Source organism: Bombyx mandarina, chromosome 24, assembly GCF_030267445.1.
Source record: "Bombyx mandarina strain Sakado chromosome 24, ASM3026744v2".
Classification (NCBI taxonomy): Eukaryota; Metazoa; Arthropoda; class Insecta; order Lepidoptera; family Bombycidae; genus Bombyx; species Bombyx mandarina.
The window spans coordinates 8,120,244-8,142,793 of NC_143230.1; the positions used below are offsets into that span (position 1 = coordinate 8,120,244).

The 22,550-nt window shown below is 44.3% G+C and overlaps 2 protein-coding genes across 3 annotated transcripts in view; one reads left to right on the forward strand and one right to left on the reverse strand.

Moving 5' to 3' along the window:
• Positions 1-22,550, forward strand: part of LOC114247089 (uncharacterized) — a 109,277-nt gene that overhangs the window by 13,372 nt on the left and 73,355 nt on the right. The gene's annotated exons all lie outside the window — the stretch shown is intronic.
• Positions 11,293-15,367, reverse strand: LOC149500030 (uncharacterized). Its single transcript, XM_089737958.1, has 2 exons — positions 14,668-15,367; positions 11,293-11,532 (listed from the first exon to the last, which is right to left on the reverse strand). The coding sequence occupies exons 1-2, from the start codon at positions 15,133-15,135 to the stop codon at positions 11,518-11,520; spliced, it is 483 nt and encodes a 160-aa protein (XP_089594084.1). The 5' UTR covers positions 15,136-15,367; the 3' UTR covers positions 11,293-11,517.

Consider the following 22,550-nt stretch of genomic DNA (forward strand, 5'->3'; position numbering starts at 1 on the left):
ATTCGAATTTCGAATTGTTCATGAAAATAAAAATGTATACTTTTAGAATTTTACTCATTTTTAAATATGGAGTGGACGCTTAAAGAAGACCGTGTTGCAATTATTGCTTTGCATCGTTGCGGTTACGCGCCATTTCAAGTTTTTAACATACTGAAAAATTTGAATATAACCAAAAGATTCGTTTATCGTACCATCAAACGATACAATGAAGACTCTAGTGTAGATGACAGGTCAAGAAGTGGTCGCCCTCGGTCTGTTAGGACTCCAGCAGTGATAAAAGCTGTGAAGACGCGAATTCAAAGAAATCCCAAACGTAAGCAGAAACTGTTGGCCCTTCAGATGGGGTTAAGCAGAACCACGGTGAAAAGGGTGTTAAATGAAGACTTAGGGCTTCGGGCATATCGAAGAAAAACAGGACATCGTTTGAATGCTCGTCTAATGGACCTGAGACTGAAGAGATGCCGCGCTTTGTTGAACCGGTACGCGGGAAAAAAATATCGGGAAATTCTTTTTTCGGATGAAAAAATTTTTACCGTAGAAGAGAGCTACAACAAACAAAATGATAAGGTGTACGCACACGGTAGTGAAGAAGCGAGCAACCGTATTCCGCGTGTCCAACGAGGTCATTTTCCATCCTCGCTCATGGTATGGTTGGGAGTTTCTTATTGGGGCTTAACAGAGGTACATTTTTGTGAGAAATGTGTAAAAACGAATGCAGTTGTGTATCAAAATACAGTCCTGACGAACCTTGTGGAACCTGTTTCTCATACCATGTTCAATAACAGGCACTGGGTATTCCAACAAGATTCGGCGCCAGCTCATAGAGCGAAGAGCACACAAGACTGGCTGGCGGCGCGTGAAATCGACTTCATCCGGCACGAAGCCTCATCCCAATTTGGAGTCACTCAAGACATCCTTGATTAAGGCAGCCGCCGATATTGACATGGACCTCGTTCGTGCTGCGATAGACGACTGGCCGCGCAGATTGAAGGCCTGTATTCAAAATCACGGAGGTCATTTTGAATAAACATTAGTGTCATAAGAATCTATGTTTTGTTAAGTTCATTTTGGTATATGAATGGTTACATCTATATCTATACTAATATTATAAAGAGGAAAGATTTGTTTGTTTGTTTGTTTCGAATAGGCTCCGAAACTACTGGACCGATTTGAAAAATTCTTTTTCCATTAGAAGCCGACATTGTCCCTGATGAACATAGGCTACTTTTTTTTTTATTTTTTTTTTTTTGTTTCATGTGTGTTTTAATGTTTCCGAAGCGAAGCGAGGGCGGGTCGCTATAATGAATAAACTTGTTTCAATTATTTTACATTAAACATGTGACAGAATTTATGACCTGACTAGGTATAAAATCAAATCAAAAAAATTTTATTCAACATAAATGAAAGTACATACTTGTTGAACGTCAAAAAGAACTAACGCCAATTCACAAAAACTAGCCTCTGTCCTGAGAAGAACTGGGAAGAAACTCAGCGGGCATGTCTTTTTTTTTTAATATTAGATATATAGATAAGTTTACGGCGATGTCGCTCTGCAAGTAACAACTTACCGCGATTGGTTCGGTCGCTTCAAGGACGACGATTTTGATGTTCACGTTAAGGGGACGAGACCAGGAACTAGAGAGTCATGTGAGCCCGCACTGGTAGGTATCATCGTGGTGATGGTACATGATACATGTGGACAGGTAATGGTGACAAACTGGCGCTTTTCAGCCGCCTGTTTCAGTCCTGAAGCCGTAATGTCTTTCCGTTCGTATGATGGCGCAGTCGTTGGCTCGTCCACAAGCCTCCAATACAGCGACTTTGAATGCTTTTTTCATTGCTTAGTTTGGACAAGCTTACGGCCCATTTAGTTTTAAATCGTTACCGGAATAGACATCAGAAATGTAAAATGAGAGATCTGAGTCTCAATTTTACAGTAAAACCCCTGCCCCGTCCTTCAGACCGAAACCGAAAATCCGCCACGTTCTGATCAAGATGAAGAGTAGATGTAAAGAATTTATTCTATCGCATATAACAGGGGTGGGCAACCGGTAGATCGCGATCGTCTGGTTGATCGTGTTTTTTGGTTTTCCTACCTAAGCTGAGAGCCTTGAGAGGCTATTTCAGCGGAACCTTAACTAGTAAGTGAGCTCACGGGGCTCAAGCCTGACGATGTTGCTAACACGAACCCTAGCAAGAGCCGCGCTTTGCAGAATCTACCATCGGATCGGAAACGCGACCCACTGAGAAGATCCGGCGAGAAACTCGGTGGGCTGTGTCTGAGGGTTAATTTACTCATCGAGCCCTTCGCCGCAAGCGACGGGTTCGACGAGAACGATGACCAGTGCTTGAGGTACCTAAAAGCACCGTTAGTGGATCGGGAGGATCCGAAATGACGTGTTTGGGGCAACGTCGACTGCTTTCCATTCTGTCAGCAGGATCGGGAATGTAGTTGCCGGCGGCCACGATGAGAGGGTTCTCGTGTCGTGCCGCTTTATCGAAGTGGGTCGATCGTGGTAAGACAAAAAATATATATACATAGAACAAACTGCGCAAGGCAATCACCAATTGCTGCATGTATCATCTTCATCTTTTATCATTTGCTAATGACCATTACGTTACATTATTTATCCTCTCTTCTACACAATAGTCCTCTTTTATTATATAATTGGAGTTTACTCCTTTAGAATCGATTTACATATATAGGCCCGGGGTATGAAAATTATGGGGACCAAAATCGTACTAGCATGTCACACGAAATGCGTTATGCGCCTGATTGGCTCCTGATTGCGTGATGCGTGCGCGCGCCAATCAAAATCGTACTAGCATGTCACACGAAATGCGTTATTCGCCTGATTGGCTCCTGATTGCGTGATGCGTGCGCGCGCCAATCAAAATCGTACTAGCATGTCACACGAAATGCGTTAGGCGCCTGATTGGCTCCTGATTGCGTGATGCGTGCGCGCGCCAATCAGGAGCCAACGCGCGGCCGCGTTATTTATTTTATAATCGTTCTTGAGGAGTAAACTCCAGTCGTGCGTCGGAGCGGACACACACACTTTTTTTCAGGTTTATTTTAGATATTTAGATTGTTTCGTCAGTAGACAGTAGATCTTGGTTCTAATCAAGTTGGCCACCCCTGGCAAATAACATAATAGCAGTCGGACAAACATTCCCAGAGTACGAAACTTTGGCGTAATAAACACACTGCTTTTTTCCTCTCAATATTCCTGTATTTATCTGTTTTTTTTTACCTTAAGCGATGCGATTAAAGCTATAAAATATACCACATATACAAAACAATATTAATGTATCAACTTCTTACATATTTGGCTCACCAAAAAGCCTATACACATCTTTGTTTTTCTGGACGCGCCAAGAACTTTTTACTGGTAGGACCTTTTGTGAGTCCGCACGTCTAGATACCACCACCTTGACTATTTCTACCGTGAAACAGTAATGCGTTTCGGTTCGAAGGGTGGGTCGGCCGTTGTAACTATACTGAGACCTTAGAACTTATATCTCGAGGTGGGTGGCGCATTTACGTTGTAGATGTCTATGGGCTCCAGTAAACACTTAACACCAGGTGGGCTGTGAGCTCCTCCACTCATCTAAGCAATAAAAAAAAACCCGTAATCTCTGACCTGGTTGGTCCTAATATCTTTCTCAGTTGTTAAACGGTCAATTCGTTCCTTGTCGTCAGGTTCGTGTCCGTCTTTTAGGAAGTCAATGAAAGTACTGCCCGCCGCTAGTCACGTCCGCCCTCGTTCCATTTCTCTCTTTATTTTTGAATTCTTGTCAAGTCTGTGTCTAGTCGTTGTAGGTCTAATGTCCTGTCAAAGAGGTTGCACGGCACGACAGTAGTTTTTGATCTTCTTCGCTTCTTTCTGTGTAAGCGTCATTGCATCGCATCCATACAATGATATTGGCCTGTGCGAGATGAAGGGGCGGAGGCTCTGATAGCTCGGGCTGTGAAACGGGTGTACAGGAGGGACGCCGCCCCGTAGGGAGGCCCAAGCACCGCTGGTCTGACGCCGTGGAAGGGAATTTACGTGAGGTCCGAGTTTTTTTTTTGTCGGACTTGCTTTGTTTTTTTTTTTTTTTATAATTGAAAGTTTACTGGGGGCCCGAAGGCCTTTCCAGTTTCACCAGGACAGGTGGGCGAGCAAAGGCTCAGCCAAGAGGGGCGGGATTTGCTAACAACTGCCCGAGCGCCTCCGAAGGAGACCTAACAACTCAAGAGCAATTGTTTCGCGAATGAATCTACTACCGGATCGGAATCGCGACCCGCTGAGAAGATCCGGCGAGAAACTCAGCGGGCTGATGCATGGGTTAGGTTGCACGTCGACCTCTTTGTCGAGTTCGACGAGTACGGTTACCGGGGGTCCCTAAGCCTGCCCCTAGTATTAGGGCTGAAGGCATCTAATGCAACGGTTATTGGATCTGATGGATCCGTAAGGACGTGTCTAGGGCGTCGACGGTGACTGGCTCCTGCATGATCAGGATTCGGGGAGTAGTCAGCGGCGGCAACGATAAGGCGATTATCATGACGCACAGCCTTATCGAAGTATCGTTCCGACGCTGACTTCATGTATTTCCGAATTGATTCGAGGCCCAGGTCGTCGTGTAGGTCAACGTTCTTCACGAACCACGGAGCCCCGACAGCTAACCTACAAAAGCGGGATTGTAGGGATTGAAGGGTGTCTATGTGTGTGCGGGCCGCGTGAGCGAACACCACACTCGCGTAAGTCATGATGGGCCTTATGCAAGTTTTGTAAAGTGTCACCTTGTTCCGAAGGGACATTTTACTCCGCTTACAGATCATGGGGTAGAGTCTACCGAGAATAAACGCGGCACGGTCACGGACTGATTTTATATGCGGGCGGAATGTCATCGATGCATCCAGGGTAACGCCCAGGTACTTGACCTTCCTAGCCCAGGGTATGGGTTGTCTAAAGAGAGTAATCGGGGGTGTGAGATTCCTCCTCCTAATCCGGGAGGAAATCCGTGTGGAGCTTCCCCTCTGAAATAGCACCGCAGTACTTTTCGCTGGGTTGATGTCTATGCGCCATTTTCGGAACCACTGTCCTAGGGCTAGGGCTGCGCTCTGAAGCTTCTTCGCGATTAGGGACTTATTTCTACTAGAATAGTAAACAGTCGTGTCGTCGGCGAATAAAGCTAAATGGGTCGGCGGCGACCGGGGACTTGCTTTGTATTGTGTAACGCACCGGGATGAATGCGGGGGTCATAGATAGCGCCGGCGCAATATTATTACAACCCGGGTCTTCTTAGTGGGTGTCGTTTCCGATCCGGTTTTTAGATTCTGTGAAGCAGTGCTCTTGCTAGAGCCAGTGTTAGCAACACTCCAGATTGAGCCCCGTGAGCTACACGCTAGGGTGAAGCTGAAATAGCCTCTCAAGGCTATCAGCGTAGGTAGGGAGAAAAAAAAATTTGGACTTACATTATGAGTATTACCGTTTTGTCTCATTGGAAATATCGGGAACAAAAATTTCGGTTATCTATCTACCAGTATAATTATATTCGGCAAAAACATTTTGATGGTATTGAATATTTTCGTCGCTGTTCGTGAGCCGCTTACAAAATTAAAAATGTTTTTACAATTTAATGTTGCGTTTTATTATTTTCATTTTATCATGTCCGATGTTGCTATATTAAATAAACAGAATAGTCGACGCTAATGACCACGCTAAACAGTAGAGTGTTCTATGTTTGGGAAATGATATGAAGACAATAAGATAAATAATAATTGAAAAAAAAAAACTTTAAAACGTGCTTTTATTATAGAAAATCCAATTAAAAGATTGTAAATAAAATGATTGTAAACAAAAGCGAGGAGTGCGCGTTGTCAATTGTTATAAATATTTTATTGACACATATGAGTAGAGGGGTTATCATTTTCTTAAGATCTTAAAAAATCAGAGATCAAGGATTTTCTATAAAAAGCGTGTTTTTAGTTTTTAACATAACAATTAAACATAAACATGTCAATAATTAGCTAATAATTTGAACAGCGGTTGAATTAGGCTTCATGAAAACATGTCAAATATAATAATCTATTAATTTGTAGGTACAGCGGTTGAATTAGGCTTCACTCAGCTCACGGGGCTCAGCCTAAGAGACTTTGCTAACACTAGTCCTAGAGCGCTAGCAAAAACAGTGCTTCGCAGAATTTACCACAAGATCGGAATCGCGACCCGCTGAGAAGTACCGGCGTGAAACTCAGAACTGTGTCTGTGGGTTTAGTACCACGACGTACCCTTCCGTCGCATTCCACTATATATAAATATTGTAAAGAAAAAAGTATTCACAGACTGGTAGTACTTAACGTTGGATAATAAAGAACCTCTCTTTCGGCATTTAGATAGACATCTTCAGACTTAATTTAGTGCTTTAAGGAGAATTTATTGAGATTTTCAGGTATAATATATTTTTTATTTTTATTGTTTCAATGGGTAGACGAGCTTACAGCCCACCTGGTGGTTACTGGAGCCCATAGACATCTACAACGTAAATGCGCCACCCACGTTGAGATATAAGTTCTAAGGTCTCAGTATAGTTACAACGGCTGCCCTGCCATTCAAACCGAAACACATTACTGCTTCACGGCAGAAATAGGCAGGGTATTGGTACCTACCCATGCGGACTCACAAGAGGTCCTACCACCAGTAAGAATTTATCAAGTTTATTGCGATTCAAATAAGATTTCTTTTAAATTGAATTCTAATAGTAGATATCTATAGGCAGTATAAGCAGATATATACATGACAGTTTTTGTGATAAGATTTGTAAATCCAATAATGTGATACGTCTATATGTCGGATGCACGCGAATCCGCCCACAAGCGATCTAAGCTATAGCATACACATGCCTTTCAATTATCACGGCTTGATATCTAATGTGATTTAGCTACAGGCGAAACTAAAGTCGAAAAAACGATCATTAAACCCAAACTTTAATAGGAGAGGGGGAGGTGGGTGGACGAGCTCACAGCCCACCTGGTGTTAAGTAGTTATCGGAGACCATAGACATCTAAGATGTAAATGCCGCCACCCATCTTAAGATATGAGTTCTAAGGTCCCAGTATAGTTACAACGGCTGCCCAGCCCTTTAAACCGAAACCTGCTTCATGGCAGAAATAGACAGTCTACCCGAGCGGACTCACAAGAGGTCCTGCCACCAGTTACATTGTAGATGTCTATGGGCTCCGATAACCACTTAAGACGAGCTGGGCCGTGAGCTCATCCACTACTTAAGCAAAAAAAGAAACATCCGAACATATGTATGATTTGTCACAATTATATTAAAATCAGTTTTAAGCGACTTAAAAAAGGGGAGATTTTCAATTCGATTGCTTTCATTTTATACTAATAAGCTTTTTAGCTGAGATCTTTTGTCTAGGTGAATCGGACTTTATTTTAAAGATGTAAAAATTGCGTATTAATAAACATTCAATGTTAAAGAAATATCACAATGTTTTATTTAATACTAGCTGACCCGGCAGACTTCGTAGTGCCTCAATCGATAAATAAAAGACCTAAGCTTTTGTGTAAATTGAACTTAAAACAAACAAAACGAATCCGTCCGACGGGGGACACATCAAAGTAAAATTTAAACAAAATTGTTATTTTTATTTAATTCCGAGCATTTTCATATTTATCTACCTTTTAAACCTTCTCTGGGCTTTCACTAATAATTCAAGACCAAAATTAGTCAAATCGGTCCAACCGTTCTCGAGTTTTAGTGAGACTAACGAACAGCAATTCATTATATATATATATAGATAGATAGATTATTATACTCAATTATAAAATATAATAAAAACGGAACCCATCAAAACGAATAAAGTTTTAAACAATAAACTCTAATAAAATAATATTACATCCGGAACCCAGATCCATTGGCCTGTGCAAGCGGCGAACGGAAAAATACCGCGTTATACATAATTTTTTTGAGTCTACAGACATTCTACAGAAAATTGTAAACAATTCGCTTTCTCGCTCGTCGCGGGCGCGTTAGAAAGAGACGGCGCTCGGTTAAGATAACATTTTATTTTTTTTAATGGCCGCCGCCGGTGACGGTGTGGTTCATAGATAGAAACCCGAGGGCGTGTCGGATCTGGAGCGCGTTGTGGAATAAACCCATTGAGTTACACGCCGGTTCTTCGAAGTGAGTCCCCATTTCGATCCGATGATGGATTCAGAGAAGCACTGCTCTTGCTAAGGAAGATTCTCTCAGACTGAGGTCTGTGACCTTTTTTTTTTTTTTTTTTTTCGGGTAGAGTGCCGAACCTCCTACGAGGTCCCCGCGCAAAAGGGGCGCGCGGGGTATGTGAGACTCAAGGATCTGCATGGTGTTGTGAGCAGACCGCGGGCCCAAGGATTTTAGGACCCACCCACTAAACGACTCCCCTGCACTCTTACACCCGACGTCCGATCCCCTCCGAGGTCAGAACCCGGATGAGGTAGGGGGGCTACCGCGGTCAACACTACAACCAGACGGCGCGGCTCACCCCAAGGACGCCCAGCCGACGGAGCCTTCGAGGCGAATCGAAGGCTCTGAAACGTCGGCCGTCTCGGTACGGCAGCCCGTCGGGCCGCCCAGACGGTGCCGCTGGTGTCCCGGAATACCCCGCTGGACTAGAACCAGCCTGCCGGGTCGGGACGCGATACACCGTCGACCGGTCGCTCTAATCACTCCACGGCAGCGCGCTAGAGTGCTGGTAGCGCGCCGCGCGGCCTCACCCCCTCAGGTCGCCCCTTGACCTTCACCGGGGGGAGGTCTGTGACCTGGCTCACTAGTTTTTTTTATTTTTTTCATTACTTAGATAGGTGGACGAGCTCACAGCCCACGTGTTGTTAAGTGGTTACTGGAGCCCATAGACATCTACGACGTAAACGCGCCACCCACCTTGAGATATAAGTTCTAAGGTCTCAAGTATATTGTGAAAGAGCTGTGTTAAAATTGAGAGTTAGTCCCAACAAAAAAACGCTAATTCTGATTATTCCAATAAGGATAACTAACCGTTTAAAATATTCAATTGTCATCGGTCCTTGATAAGTATACCAAATTTCGAGTTAATCCGACGTTTTGAAGGGGGTCAAAGTCACGTTCAAAGTTTCCGTTACATTCATACGTATGAAGCTAGTAAAAGAGTTTAAAAACAAATACTGTTCTCATATGTTTAACGTATTGGTACCAAATAATTAAATAACCGTCCGATTAGTCTCCTCCCAGCGATAAGCAAAATATACGAACGACTCCTTCGGAAACGCCTCTGGGACTTCGTTACCGCGAACAAAATACTAATAGACGAGCAGTTTGGATTATGCGCTAAACACTCGTGCATACAACAAGTGCACCGCCTCACGGAGCACATCTTAATAGGGCTAAATAGGCGTAAACAAATCCCGACCGGCGTCCTCTTCCTCGATATCGCGAAGGCGTTCGACAAAGTCTGGCACAACGGTTTGATATACAAACTGTACAACATGGGAGTGCCAGACAGACTCGTGCTCATCATACGAGACTTCTTGTCGAACCGTTCGTTTCGATATCGAGTAGAGGGAACTCGCTCTCGACCCCGTCAACTAACCGCCGGAGTCCCGCAAGGCTCCGCGCTCTCCCCGTTATTATTTAGTTTGTACATCAATGATATACCCCGGTCTCCGGAGACCCATCTAGCGCTCTTCGCCGATGACACGGCTATCTATTACTCGTGTAGGAAGAAGTTGTTGTTGCATCGGCGACTTCAGATCGCAGTAACCACCATGGGACAGTGGTTCCGGAAGTGAAAAGCACAGCGGTGCTCTTCAAAAGGGGCCGCCCTCCGAATACTACTTCGAGCAGCCCACTCCCTAATTGGCGCGTTAACACCTTCGTCGTAGCCCCATCACTCTCTTTGGTCAACCCATACCGTGGACCTCGAAGGTCAAATATCTAAGCGTCACCCTCGACAGAGGGATGACATTCCGTAATGTCGTAATGAGGCGACATTCTACAATACTTGCATACGCCCCGTCATGACGTATGCAAGCGTGGTGTTCGCTCACGCGGCCCGCACTACCTTGAAACCCCTTCAGGTTATTCAATCCCGATTTTGCAAGATAGCCGTCGGAGCACCATGGTTCCTGAGGAATGTGGATCTCCATGATGACCTGGAACTTGACTCAGTCAGTAAGTATCTACAGTCGGCATCAATGTCACTTTGAGAAGGCGGCACGACATGAGAACCCTCTTGTCGTGGCCGCTGGAAACTATATACCCCATCCCGTAGACCGAATGGTAAATAGTCGACGTCGCCCAAACCACGTTATTACGGATCCTCCCGATCCATTAACGGTGCTTTTAGGCACCACAAGCACCGGTCACCGTACTCGTCGAACCCGTCGCTCGCGACGAAGGGCTCGACGAGCGAATTAACCCATAGACACAGCCCACTGAGTTTCTCGCCGGATATTCTCAGTGGGTCGCGTTTTCGATCTGCTGGTAGATTGTGCGAAACACTGCTCTTGCTAGGGCCAGTGTTAGCATCACTTCGGTTTGAGCCCCGTGAGCTCACCTACTAGTTAAGGTTACGCTGAAATAGCCTCTCAAGGCTATCTATCAGCTTAGGTAGGTAATAAAAAGTGTTTCGTTGCACACAGGTAAGGCTCTATAATAAAAACAAAATTAGACGACAGTCTCTTTCTAAATATTGATGTGCAATATTTATTGCCTGGTACTGTAAATAACTTAGCAATGCTGTGGGCTTTGAGCTATGCGCGCGCCAGAAACCTCTCGGATGTAAAGGAAGTTTTTATTCGATAGTATTTTATCCACAGCAATGTCAGTGAAGCATGAACGAGACGCAGTTTTGCATGACGACACACAATCATTCTGTTGATTGACGGTATCGGCTGCGGAGTTTAAATCTAGAACAATTAAAAACACACACAAAAAAAAATACATTATCCTTTTTGGCGTCTATCGATTCACGTCATAATTTCGATGACGCATTCCCGCCATTTTTAGGTTAGTTTTGTTGATCCAAAATAAATTGAGCCTTCGTTTATTTTTGAGTTTTTTTTGGGAAAGAATACGTCTGCTCGGCTTTATGCAATATTTGACATTGTCAAAACAAGTCTTATCAGTCAGACAGCGTTAATGACCTGAAATCAAAATTCATACTTTTAATATTATAAACGTGAAAGCCCCGTTTGTTTTTTCGGGTGTTTGTTTGTCATTTTTCCGCGTAAGAAGTAACGGATTGACACGTTTTTCTTAAGTGTTGCAAATGATGTGACAATAAAAACCAGCAGCGTAACGACAAGTTCTTTTATTTGTGCAAGAATGCAGAAAAGTAGTTAGAAATGGCTGACACGGCTTGTTTTATTAACACTATCCCCCCTTCGTTGGCTTTGGCTGGCGGCGGTGGCAGTGGCGGTGGCGGAAGGGGGCGTGTTAACATGGCTTGGCGGCTTGGCTGGCGGCAGGGCATGACAGCTGACGTCATATCCGTTACATTCGGCCATCCTGCAACAATTGCTCCCGCAATGGGGAACACACAAAAACATTTAGTTCTCAAATAAATCAATAAGGTCTTTAGTTTCGAGCTGCTCATCGGAACTACTAGCGCTATCGGACACATGGGCTATACTTTTATAGGGCCTTAATGAATCTGTTGATACCAGGCCAGTGAAGTTTTTATAACTTCGTAAACCTTTTAGATATACTTCTAATTCGATTCCGATTGTTACCTACTACTTTAGTTACTAGATACGGACTTATCGTCTAATTTAGTATTAATCCTAGCGGCGCTGCTAACCAGTTGGAGCCTGTCTCTACGATACAAAATCTCTTTTCTTATAAACATGAGCATTTTTTTATATTAATGTTGTGTGTAATTATTGTACTCGCTCGTTTTATCCTAGCTGTAGCTATCTTACGCCGTGCGTCAACAGTTTCTGGTTCGCGACCAGGAATCGAAACATCACATATTGACCTACCAGAGCGCGCAAAGATTAAATCACAAGGCTTGTAGCCGCTGCTACTTTTAATTGTGTTGTTTGTGCCTCAAATGACGGAGTTCACTAAATTATTTGAAGCATCACTAGGATCAGTTGCCCGCAACACATAAAATTTTATGTTTAGTTTGTTCAACCTGGCCAATTAGCGTGCGGACAAGCAATACCGTTTAACGTATGCCTAAACTGTTTATCTTCTGATATTTTTTTAAGTACCTACTCGTAAAAGCTTTTCCATAGTCTGTCACCACGTGATTCGGGTATCTGGACAAACCCTATTAATATATTTTTCAATGCACGAATGGTCCCGATTGAATTTACAGTACGCGTTAGTTCAGCTATCACAAATTTAGACAACGCATCATTCATTACGATCATGTACTGGTTGGTGCCCTTTAGATGTCCTACAGAAGGGCATCATGTTATCTATTTGTACCATGCGCATAGTATCAAATGGTTTAGAGATCGGATATAGACAGTCTTCTTTTTTTTAACATTGTTATCCTTCTCATGTGTACAATAAAGACATGCTGCCACGTATTTCCTAATAAAGTGTGTCTGTCATTTTAAGAAACCAATATTGGCTTTTAATCAAAGCTAAACGATGATTTAGATCCACGTGACAAATGTCATAGTGCATTTGTACAATTTTCCATTTAGCCGAAGGGACTGCGAGTCTGTTTCCGTTAAAAGTTTTTCGAACTAGTTCATTCATAATTATCTTTAACATCAGCGCGACTTCGTCCGCGTGGAATATAGTTCACAAAGAATGCTTTATTTTAGTACAAATTGATTAGCATAAAAAAAACGTTATAGTGAGCCAACCTTAACATATGCTATCGCGGACATTTTTTTTTTTAGATCTTTTAAAGGGGTACAATTCTGTCACATTATTTTAGCGAAACTTTAACCGTTTCTGCAGCGCACGCACCGGAAGCTCTCGAAAGGGAAAATGACCCGATTTTGATACATTACTTACTGGTACTTCGCTTGTATTGGTCTTAGCGTGACACAGTGATGGTCTTAGCGGTGCTAGCGTTATATAGCCTATAACCTTTCTCAATAAATGGGTTATTTAACACTGAAATAATTTTTCAAATCGGACCAGCAGTTCTTGAGATTAGCGCGTTCAAACAAACAAACTCTTCAGCTTTATAATGTTAGTATAGATTGCTTTATAAACTAAGCTTTTCGTCCTGACATTGCACAGTACAGAATCAATCAGTAACTAAGACGATTCACGTTCATCATGTCAACAGGATGCCTATTAAGCGCGTCTACAAATGTTCCATACGTTCACCAGGTCTATACTCAACACTAATGTCATAATCTTCTTTCAAAACTCACCATCGCCCAATGCATGGTATAATGTCGCGTTTGGTAAGGGTAGCACAAACCACAGTACAATCAGTTTCTACTATATCATGTTTACCTACTTCATAAACACGGAACCTACGTAGCGATTGTTCGACCGCCAGGTTATGAGCTCTTAACTATGATATACATTCTTCCTTCCTAGTAACCCGGCTAAAATAGTATAACAGGCCGCAGTGAGTTGTCAGTTTGTTTTTGTAATAGTATACCAGAAATTCCTAAGTTACACGCATCGGTTTGTATTTCTGTAGGAAGCATAGGATTATACAGAGCTAGCACAGGTTTGAAACGTAAGCTGTTTTTCAGTTGTTCGAAATCGCGTTTTGTTCACGGCCCCACACCCATGATTTATCTTTTTTTTTTTCTTTTCAAACCAATAAACTGTCGCACACTATAAGCATTATTTGGCACAGGACACTGCGAAACGGCCGTCAATTTCTTGTTGCACCCGGCTGTATACCGTCTGAAGATATTTCATGACCTAATAAGTGACTTGTTCCTCCAAGAAGGAGCATTTACTCATATTTAATTTTAAGTCTCCACCATAAAATTTCCCAAGTAATTTCTCAATAATTATTGAACCTGATTTTATACCAACTGAGGGTAGAGGTAAATCGTTTAAAATTGCTAGTATCTCGATTTGACCTACATTTATTTTTACCCATTTTTTTTTTCCCTACAGACTAATTATTTTATTTATTAAACGCATTTAACTACCCCACCTAGTGGAATAAGGTGGAGATAAAGAAGAAACGCATGAATACAGATGGCGCATTTGCTAAACCAAAAGGAATTCTAGTGTACTAGAAATAATGACCTTGCGGTGTAATGACAGCAGTTGTGTGTCTGGCACAATGCTCAATTGATGGTAGCCCTGGGCTAAATCTAAACTCGTGCAGTACTGTTCGGTGGATACTTTTATATTTTACCATAGCGTTTAACGCACGATAATCAACGCATAGCCTACTGTCGCCGTTCTTTTTCTTAATAAGACCACTGGTGAAGCATGACTAGATTCAGATTATTTTATATCCCTTGATGTCTAAAAGTGGCGATACACGGGCTGATCACTAGTAAGCTTAATTTGCATTTGAACTAAATTGGCAATACCTAAATCATGTGTATTTTTAGCAAAGCAATGCTTATACTGTATTTTTTTTAATCTGAATGACTTAATATTTAATGGCTCCTTTTAATTTTTTTTATTTCTACCCACAAATCTCGAAATATTTGTAATGGCATGGCTAGGGCAAGTAGAAATGCAACACACCTGGCTGTTTGGCTGTGGCTCCTCGCAGCTGTTGGCCCTCGGCAGGACCTCACCCGGCGGCCACATGATGGTCTCCGAGCCCACGTTGATGACTTTGATGTAGCTGTCTTCGCCGCGCAGCAGCGTCGCAGGCAGGGAGAAGGAAGCTCGTAGCCGTGAATCTCGTGAAGCGCCGTGAAGCTCGTAGTGCCGCACAGTGGAGTAACCACGTTGCTGCTCTTTTAGTTTCCCTCTACGTGAACCAGAATGATGGAAGGACAGGGCGGCAGGCGCTTTTGGTCCGACGACGTCGAAGTCCCTTTGATTTGATTGTTCCAGGTTCTTCATCCTGTAGCTCAAGTATCGCCTTGTGGACCTCTTTCTGAAGCAATTTTTCAACACTTTCCTCGCCAGTGAAATAGGAGCTTCATCTTCTTCAAACTTGTCAGAAGACCGAGACATCTGAGCGTGTATATGACGTTGTTTCATTTCTTTATGCCACTTCTGATTGTTGCAAATGATGTGACAATAAAAACCAGCAGCGTAACGACAAGTTCTTTTATTTGTGCAAGAATGCAGAAAAGTAGTTAGAAATGGCTGACACGGCTTGTTTTATTAACACTATCCCCCCTTCGTTGGCTTTGGCTGGCGGCGGTGGCAGTGGCGGTGGCGGAAGGGGGCGTGTTAACATGGCTTGGCGGCTTGGCTGGCGGCAGGGCATGACAGCTGACGTCATATCCGTTACATAAGTTTTAGTTTTAGGTCAGGTGAGCAGTATATAGGTATTTTTAATATATGCCGTAAAAACATTCATTCCCGCGGGAAACTACACTGATACTTTTCCTTGACCACACAGGCGAAGCCGCGGTTAACAGCTTATATAAATAAATAAATAATCTTATATACTAAATAAATAAAGAGGCAAAACATCGCTGTCAAGGAGATATTTTTTTTGTAATTTATGTTGCTTATTATTTTGATTTTATTACATTTAAGCTACGAATAAATAATTATTTATTCATCGCATTTAAGTAATTAATATATTGGATGGAAGACGGACGGAAAAAATGGAAAATTTTAGAAGTTCTGTTTTCTACCTTTTTAAGTATGGCAATTTTATTGAAGTTCTGCGACGCCAATGTTTTGACGAATTAAAAAAAAACAATTATTAATTAAATACAAATTCTATTATAGGAAAAATATTATGGAGCTGAATGAGATGAAACTGATATATTTGAGATTGTACATAATTGAGTTAAAATTGACGCGATGAAATAAAGTCTCATTAAAATGGTGGTTATTTACCGAGACCACAGTGGACTTTTTGGAAGACCCCGCCAGCTACGTCAAACCGCATTGTTTCATTTTCCCACACTTATGCATTTTCACAGATACTAAACAGTTAATAAACCTGAGGAAACGAATAAATTAACAAAATAAAACAATTCACACAATTTCAATTTGCCCTGCGAAAACTATTTATGATGATAGAATAAAATAATGTACTACGACCTTGTAGAACACATTATTATTTACAAAAAGTGTCGCGACATCATATGTGTAACTATTATAGTTATGCAACAATAAGTGTTCTTTTATTTAAAAAAATAAAACCGAGTCAAATATCGTTGAAATTTTTGTTAAAGTCCCGAGCGGGCCGCTAGTTTTAATACTTTTAAAACTCAGCAAAAACAAAAAAAATATTAAAAAAAGAGCAACTAAACGATGATCATTGATAACAAAACGCATTTTAAGTTTTTGAAACTTGGCATGTGTAAGGAAAAACTGCTTTACTAAAAAGAATGCAATCGATACTGTGCAGACAGACAAAAACTACCTCTACAGCAGTATAGATTTAACGAAAATGACTTTTAGATAAAAAATAATTGAAAGGCTTGGCGGTATGGGCTGTGTATCCTTTGCCAGTCCAAACGGAAGAATAGACAAAAACAAATGTTCTTTGCCTTTAGATTCCATGATTTAAAAGTTTGAAAGTAATCTATCGTCCCAAATACATACGGTATATATTTCTGATTCAAAATAAGTCTAAACAAAACTGCTACCATTTAAAATAATGAATATTGCTCAGAAAAAATTACGAAAACATCTCACCCCCAACCTTTGAGACAAACACTATGTGGAATAATAGTAATTTACGAAATAAAATGAAATTTAGGGAGAGTTTATAAAAAAAAAATTATGAATTTTTTTATGGATACATATTAATAAATTTTGAAAATGCTTTTAACTCTTTGAACGCGAACCGTCGATACATCGAGTCTATGAATGCGTAGGAAGTGCAGAGCGTCGGAATACCGACTTTACGGACGTATCTTAGCGCGCCCTCGTATAACATCTTTAATGAGTTAATAACATTTATAAATGATAATTTAATATTTGAGTTAATAATCATTTAATATTATTTCCTGTGAATTTTTTCAAGCATTGATTTTTCTTTTATTTTATTTAGTTTTTTATAAGGTACCTTTCTTTCAAAAATCATTTAGGAATTTCTGCAAAAGGGTGAAAAGAAATAAATAAGAAACTAACCATTGAACGCATTATTGATAAGTCTGTGTGAAAATATGAAAACTGGTTTGCACCGGTTTAGCAATGTTCGCGTTTTAGTTTGTATAGTGCTTGCTGGGAGAATTGTTCGAGAAAATTCTGTAACCATGGCAACGCGGCTGTGTCGTGCAGCGTCGCTAGCATCGTCCGTCTCTGTTTATTGCTAGTAAATAGACAGAGACGAAATATTTTTAGCGCCTTTTCTTTCATGTTTGTCAACCGATTTTATTCTGTTCTTATTTTATTTTTAGTTGTTTTTTTTTCGCTTTTACGAAAAATAATGTTACTAATTTAAAAAAAAAAAAACAAATATATAGAAACGTATTTTCTTCGGTATTCGCGAGCCGGAGTCTAATGTTTATGGTTTTATCTCGCATTGTTTATTGTCATTTTATCGAGAAGTGAAAGAATATTTGGTCTATTTTCTATTAAATCAAACTTTATTAGCAGGTTTACAAAGTTGTTGATAATTATTTTATAGAACAGCGTGTTTCTATCAGGTCGGCGTGCAAATATTATTCAAAATTATATTATTCAAAATTACATTCATTTTCATTAAATGCAGTCAGTGAATATGTTAAGTAATTAATTAAAATATCAAACAACAAAATAAATTAATTGAATAAGAATTAGTTATTTATATCATAAAACGAAAACAAAGAACAGAAAGAAGCTAATTTAAAATTAACATAATGATTTATCATTTAAAAAATCGTTAACTGTATAATAAGGTCAATAATTTTTTTAAGTTGTCTCATTCTCGCTCACGACTCGGTCGTGCGCGGACGTGCTTTCCGATCCGTGGCCCGCTTGCGAGCTGCGTCTCTGAACTCACAGCTGTGCTCGACAGTGTAGTGACCGTGAATACATCGTGCTTACAATTCGGTAGTGCGGACGTTCCGATCCGTTGGTTGCTTGCGATCTGCGTATCGGAGTCCATTTTTGTGCGCTAAAGTGTTGTAACCGCGAACCCACCCTTTACCAACTGCCTTTTTCAAGGCAAAACCAATCGCTACGATCAGGCTTCCTGTGGCACTCACAGGCTAGCGATTTCCTAACCCTTCCCAAAACAACAGTCTTTTTCAAGACTAGACCCCCGCTCGCGATTCTGCCTGCTGTAGCACTATACAGCCCGAGCGGGTTCCTTTCCTTTTGCCCGCCGATTGCCGTTTTCACGGCATAGGCATTCCCCCCCCCTGCTCCTTGCTGTCCTGCAGCACAGGGGGGTTACAAATCCTATCCGGGGCCTCGCCTTTCGGCGAGTTCAACAAAAGTCCCGGGGCCGCCCCCCCCGGGCAAGAAGACCGAACGAAGAATGGAGCAAGAAGATGCTAGGGATATTGTCGGGTTCCTCCGGGATAGGTACCCGTCAATTAGGGCCGAGTACCTAGCTTATAGGGCCTCCCGTGGCAATCCCTCCCCCCCCCGCGTCCGTCGCCGCGTATTTCAACCGTGCCTCGGAGACACGCCGCGCACCCCCCGCCGCCGCGTCAAGTTCGAGCGCACGTTCCCACGATGCGACTCACGAAGCGCCTAGCGCTACCCCCACCCCCGCGCCCGCGTCGGTTACGTCATCACGCGCTACGTCCGCCGCGACCTCGATCGTTTCAAGTTCAGGCTCCGATACCGAATCGGAGATGGATTTCGAATCCGCGTCAAGCCCTCAGCCTGGAACTTCGGATGGGTTCCAAACCGTAACGCGCGGTAAAAAGCGTACTCGCGCCGTGGAGTCCCGGAGCTCCACGACGAAGCAGACCAAATCCGCGACCGCCTCCCGCCCGCAGGTAGTCGTGACACCGGAGTCGGACTCCGCTCGCCGCGTAACCCCACCGCCGCGTCCCAAACCCGCGCCCGCTCCTAAAGTAGCTGCCCCGCCCCCGCTGATTCTCCAGGAAAAAACTGCGTGTAACCGCGTTTCCCAGGCCCTTCAGGCAAATAAAATTAATTATACCCATGCGCATGGGATTCAGATAAAGGTCGCAACGCCGGGCGACCATAGGGCCTTCTCAGCATACCTCCGAAAGGAGAACATAGGTTTCCACACCTATGCTCTTCAGGAGGACCGCGAGCTCCGCGTAGTAATACGCGGAGTCCCTAAAGAACTCGACATCGACTACATAAAGGAGGATCTGACCGCTCAGGCCCTCCCGATAGTTAGTGTGCACCGGAAGCACAGCGGGCGGGGCAAACAGCCCTATAATATGATACTCGTGGCGTTAGAACCCACCCCGGAGGCCAAAAAGAAGATCGCATGTCTCACGACAATTTGCGGCCTATCCGGGATCTCGATCGAAGCCCCCCATAAGCGTGGCACTCCCGGGCAGTGCTACAGGTGCCAACTCTATGGCCACTCGGCGCGTAATTGCCACGCGCGCCCCCGCTGCGTGAAATGCCTCGGCGATCACGCTACGTTAGATTGCGTTAGAGATAGGGAAACCGCGACCGAACCTCCAAGCTGTGTCCTATGCCTTAAGCAAGGGCACCCCGCGAACTACCGTGGATGTCCCAGGGCTCCGCGAAAACGTCCAACCCACCCAGCTCCGCGAACCGTCGGCCCAAAGACTTCGGCACCTTCAGTGCCGAAACCCGCCTTCGTGCCGGCTGCAGTTCCCACGGTCTCGGCGTGGAAAAAGCCGCTGCCGTATACGAAGGCGGGAACGGAAACCGCACCCCCGCCCCCGCTCGTGACACGCCCCGCGCCCCAGCCCCTGCTCGCACCTCGCCCCGCGCCCCAGCCCCTGCTCGCACCTCGCCCCGCGCCCACGTTCCGTCCCCCGCAACCCTCTGCCGTCAACGACTTCGCGCTCGTGCGTGACTTCGTCACCGCGGTCAACTTCGACCGTCTGCGATCGTTCGCAGACGCGATACGTAGGTCGGTAACCCCCGACTCGCGGCCGCTTTCGATCACATGGACGTCTACGAGTCCGTGTCGCGTACGTTATAAAATCTTTACCGGTAATAAATGGCGCAAAAAGGTAGAGAAAAACCGTATTCCCTTACGTTAGCATTCTATAATGCTAACGGACTCGCGCGGCAACGCGATCAAATTTTTGAATTCCTCCGCGATAATCTTGTAGATATTCTATTAGTGCAGGAAACCTGTCTGAAGCCCTCGCGTCGCGACCCGAAAGTCGCGAATTACGTCATGGTTAGGAATGACAGACTCACCGCCTCCAAAGGCGGGACTGCCATTTACTATAGGCGGGCCCTGCACGTTGTTCCTCTCGATACTCCCTCGCTCTCACATATCGAGGCGTCAGTGTGCCGTATCTCGCTGACGGGACACCAGCCGATCGTCATCGCATCCGTTTATCTCCCCCCGGACAAGCCCCTTCTGAGCAGTGACATCGAGTCACTGTTCGGCATGGGAGACTCTGTCATCCTGGCAGGCGATCTAAATTGCCACCACACTAGGTGGAACTGCCATCGTACAAACGTCAACGGTAGGCGTCTCGACGCGTTTATAGACGACCTCACCTTTGAAATAGTCGGTCCCCCAACTCCAACATGTTATCCGTATAACATCGCGCTCCGTCCGAGCACTATAGACCTGGCATTGCTTAGGAACGTAACTCTGCGCTTGCGTTCCATCGAAGCAATGTCAGAGCTCGACTCAGACCACCGACCTGTCGTTATGCAGCTCGGTCGCCCTCACAACCCAGTCACTGTTAGTAGGACCATGGTGGATTGGAATAAGCTGAGCACGTGCCTAGCCGACGCCGCTCCGCCAATCCTCCCTTGCGGCCCGGATTCGAATCCATCCCCCGAGGACACCGTCGAATCCATAAACATCATTACCGATCACATCTCTTCCGCGATCATTAAATCTTCAAAAGAAGTCGATGTGGAGGACAGCTTCCACCGCATCAGACTGTCCCCCGATCTTAGGAATCTCTTAAGAGTTAGGAACGCGGCAATCCGGGCCTACGATCGTCTTCCCACGCATTCAAACCGGATTCAGATGCGTCGTCTACAACGCGAAGTCCACTCCCGCGCGTAACGATAATTGGCATAGCTATCTAGAACAACTCGCGCCCTCCCACCAAGCATACTGGCGACTAGCTAGGACTCTCAAATCCGAAACTACCGCTACTATGCCTCCCCTCATACGCCCTTCAGGCCAACCACCGGCATTCGATGACGATGACAAGACTGAGCTGCTGGCCGATGCACTGCAAGAGCAGTGCACCACCAGCACTCAACACGCGGACCCCGAACACACCGAGTTAGTCGATAGGGAGGTCGAGCGCAGAGCTTCCCTGCCGCCCTCGGACGCGTTACCCCCCATTACCACTGACGAAGTTAGAGACGCGATCCACAACCTCCAACCTAGGAAGGCACCCGGCTCCGACGGCATCCACAACCGCGCGCTAAAATTTTTGCCAGTCCAACTGATAGCAATGTTGGCTACAATTTTAAATGCCGCTATGACGCACTGCATCTTTCCCGCGGTGTGGAAAGAAGCGGACGTTATCGGTATACATAAGCCGGGCAAACCGACAAACGAAACTTCTAGTTACCGTCCGATTAGTCTCCTCTCGACGATAGGAAAAATTTACGAACGGCTCCTTAGGAAACGCCTCTGGGATTTTGTTACCGCGAACAAAATTCTCATTGACGAACAGTTCGGATTCCGCTCAAAACACTCGTGCGTACAACAAGTGCACCGCCTCACGGAGCACATTCTGATAGGACTAAATAGGCGTAAACAAATCCCGACCGGCGCCCTCTTCTTCGACATCGCGAAGGCGTTCGACAAAGTCTGGCACAACGGTTTAATTTATAAACTGTACAACATGGGAGTGCCAGACAGACTCGTGCTCATCATACGAGACTTCTTGTCGAACCGTTCGTTTCGATATCGAGTAGAGGGAACTCGTTCTCGTCCCCGTCAACTGACCGCCGGAGTCCCGCAAGGCTCCGCGCTCTCCCCGTTATTATTTAGTTTGTATATCAATGATATACCCCGGTCTCCGGAGACCCATCTAGCGCTCTTCGCCGATGACACGGCTATCTACTACTCGTGTAGGAAGATGTCGCTGCTTCATCGGCGACTCCAGATCGCAGTAGCCACCATGGGACAGTGGTTCCGGAAGTGGCGAATAGACATTAACCCCACGAAAAGCGCAGCGGTGCTCTTCAAAAGGGGTCGCCCTCCGAACATCACTTTGAGCATCCCACTCCGTAGTAGGCGCGCAAACACCTCCGCCGTTAGTCCGATCACTCTCTTTGGCCAGCCCATTCCGTGGGTCTCGAAGGTCAAATATCTAGGCGTCACCCTCGACAGAGGGATGACATTCCGTCCCCATATAAAAACGGTACGCGACCGCGCCGCG

Coding starts and splice junctions, on each gene's coding strand:
- LOC149500030 (XM_089737958.1), bottom strand. CDS start 15,135: ATGAAACAACGTCATATACACGCTCAGATGTCTCGGTCTTCTGACAAG.